This window comes from Artemia sp. Qi Xiang Cuo, chromosome 11 (genome assembly GCF_049724085.1).
Source record: "Artemia sp. Qi Xiang Cuo chromosome 11, ASM4972408v1, whole genome shotgun sequence".
Taxonomy (NCBI): domain Eukaryota; kingdom Metazoa; phylum Arthropoda; class Branchiopoda; order Anostraca; family Artemiidae; genus Artemia; species Artemia sp. Qi Xiang Cuo.
The window spans coordinates 15,169,641-15,171,516 of NC_142804.1; the positions used below are offsets into that span (position 1 = coordinate 15,169,641).

The following is a 1,876-nucleotide window of genomic DNA, read 5'->3' on the forward strand; positions in this document are numbered from 1 at the left end:
GCAGATATTCCACATACGGCTGTCGCTTTGTTGGTCTTCAGACGTTTTACTGCTGTGTAGATTTCTGATGACGTGAAAGGAGTTTCTGTGTCACTTGTTAGCAGTTCCTGGGTGCTGGTGGCTAGGCTGATGAGTTCCTGGTCAGTCTGCGCTACGGCTTTGGCGTTGAGGAGGCCCGAGAAGTGGTCTTTCCATCGACTGACCTGGGCAGCTTCGTCACTGAGCGGCTGGCCATCCACAGAGATAACAGATGCAACCGAGGGGGCTATGTTGCCTGTTAGATCACGGAGATGCTTATAGAGACTACCAACGTCACCTTTCTTGGCTGCACCCTATAGCTCATGTGCCTTCCTTTCAACAAACAGCTTTTTGCCTCGCTGTATCAAATTGTTGCGGACACCATTAAGGCTTCTATAGGTTGGCATGTCACCGAGTAACCTTGCCTTGCGTCTTTGCTTAATGACGTCAAGCGTATCTGACTGAATCCACGCTTTATTAGCGCGCTTTTTTCGTCCAAAATTTGCTGTCGCTGATTCAAGGACATTCTTTTTAAATGAGAGCCATGCGTCCTTACAACTTTCAAATGGCAGGAGATCTTCGAAGCGGTTCGACACATCAATGGCATATTTCTACCGTATCTTTTGATCGCAGAGGCGAGAGACTTCGATCTTGACTGGTCTTGGTTTTGAGCTCTGGGTTTTGAGCCTTAGTCGAATGTTAGCGACGACGAGGCGATGGTCAGCGTTGCCAATCTCAGCTGCCCTATACGTCCTGCAGTTACTGATCGAAGACCTCCGTCTCTGTGACACGATGATGTAGTCGATCATTTTTTTTTGGTATGGCCGTCGTTGCTGTACCATGTATATTTGTGAATGTCCTTCCTTGCAAACTTGGTATCCGTAATCACAAGGTTGTGCATGCTGCAGAGTTGTAGAAGCCTTAGACCATTGTCATTTAAGGAATACGGAGTAACTGGTCCAATGACGTGTCGCCATAAGTTGTGGCTGTCGCTCAAAGTTGCATTAAGGTCACCCAGGAGAATGACAATATCGTGCGGGGATATCGTAGACAGTTCATTCGTCAGGACAGAGTAGAAAGTGTCCTTTGTTTCGGTGTCGGCTTCGTTTGTCGGGGCATAACAAACAAGGACCGTCATTTTTCCTTGCTTATGACTGAGTCGAGCATTAGCGATTCTATCCGAGGCGCGAGTGAATGACAGTAGACACTTCTTGGATTTGTCATCAAGAACTAGTCCGACTCCGTTTCTTCTGATGGTTGTCTGGCCTGACCAGAGAAGGTGGTATCCCTCACCTATGGGATTATTTCCATTCCCCGACTAGGTGGGTTTCTGTTATTTCAGCAATAGAGATGCGGAATCGCTTCAGTTCCATCGCCAGAAGCGTCTTAGCTCTGGGAAAATTTAATTTCAATACATTCCAGGTGGCAATTCGGAGGCCACCTTGGTCAAGAAGATTCAAATGCTGGTCATTTCTCAGTCCAGGGGCAAGCAAGGGTCGTGGCAGGATAAAAGACGGTTGGTCATCCGAGGCAGTTGCTAAGCTATTCGTTGCAATGGGTCTCGGGTGGAGGGTTGCAAGCCCAACCGACCCTAGGCCTGGATTCTGATTAGAGCCAGGATTTACCTGGATACTGAGAGTGCTGAGGAGGGCTCCACCCACCTCATGAGGTTGAGGCCACCCTGATCGGAGCGTTAACTTAGGGGAAACCCCGTATCCAGAGGTACGTGGTCAGCAGACATGGTCTGCATCATTCCAGACGAGCTCCATTCACCTCCGATGGGTATCGACCCACTGGTCCTAGAATATCGTGGGAGAGCTCATTCAAATGGAAATTAAGAGTTCTAGTGCCCTTTATA

The 1,876-nt window shown here is 48.5% G+C and overlaps 1 protein-coding gene across 1 annotated transcript; it reads right to left on the minus strand.

Moving 5' to 3' along the window:
- Positions 1–823: 823 nt before the first annotated feature.
- On the minus strand, positions 824–1,156 carry LOC148946683 (protein CFDP2-like). The gene has a single exon (XM_089096388.1). The coding sequence runs from the start codon at positions 1,154–1,156 to the stop codon at positions 824–826; it is 333 nt and encodes a 110-aa protein (XP_088952514.1).
- Positions 1,157–1,876: the final 720 nt, after the last annotated feature.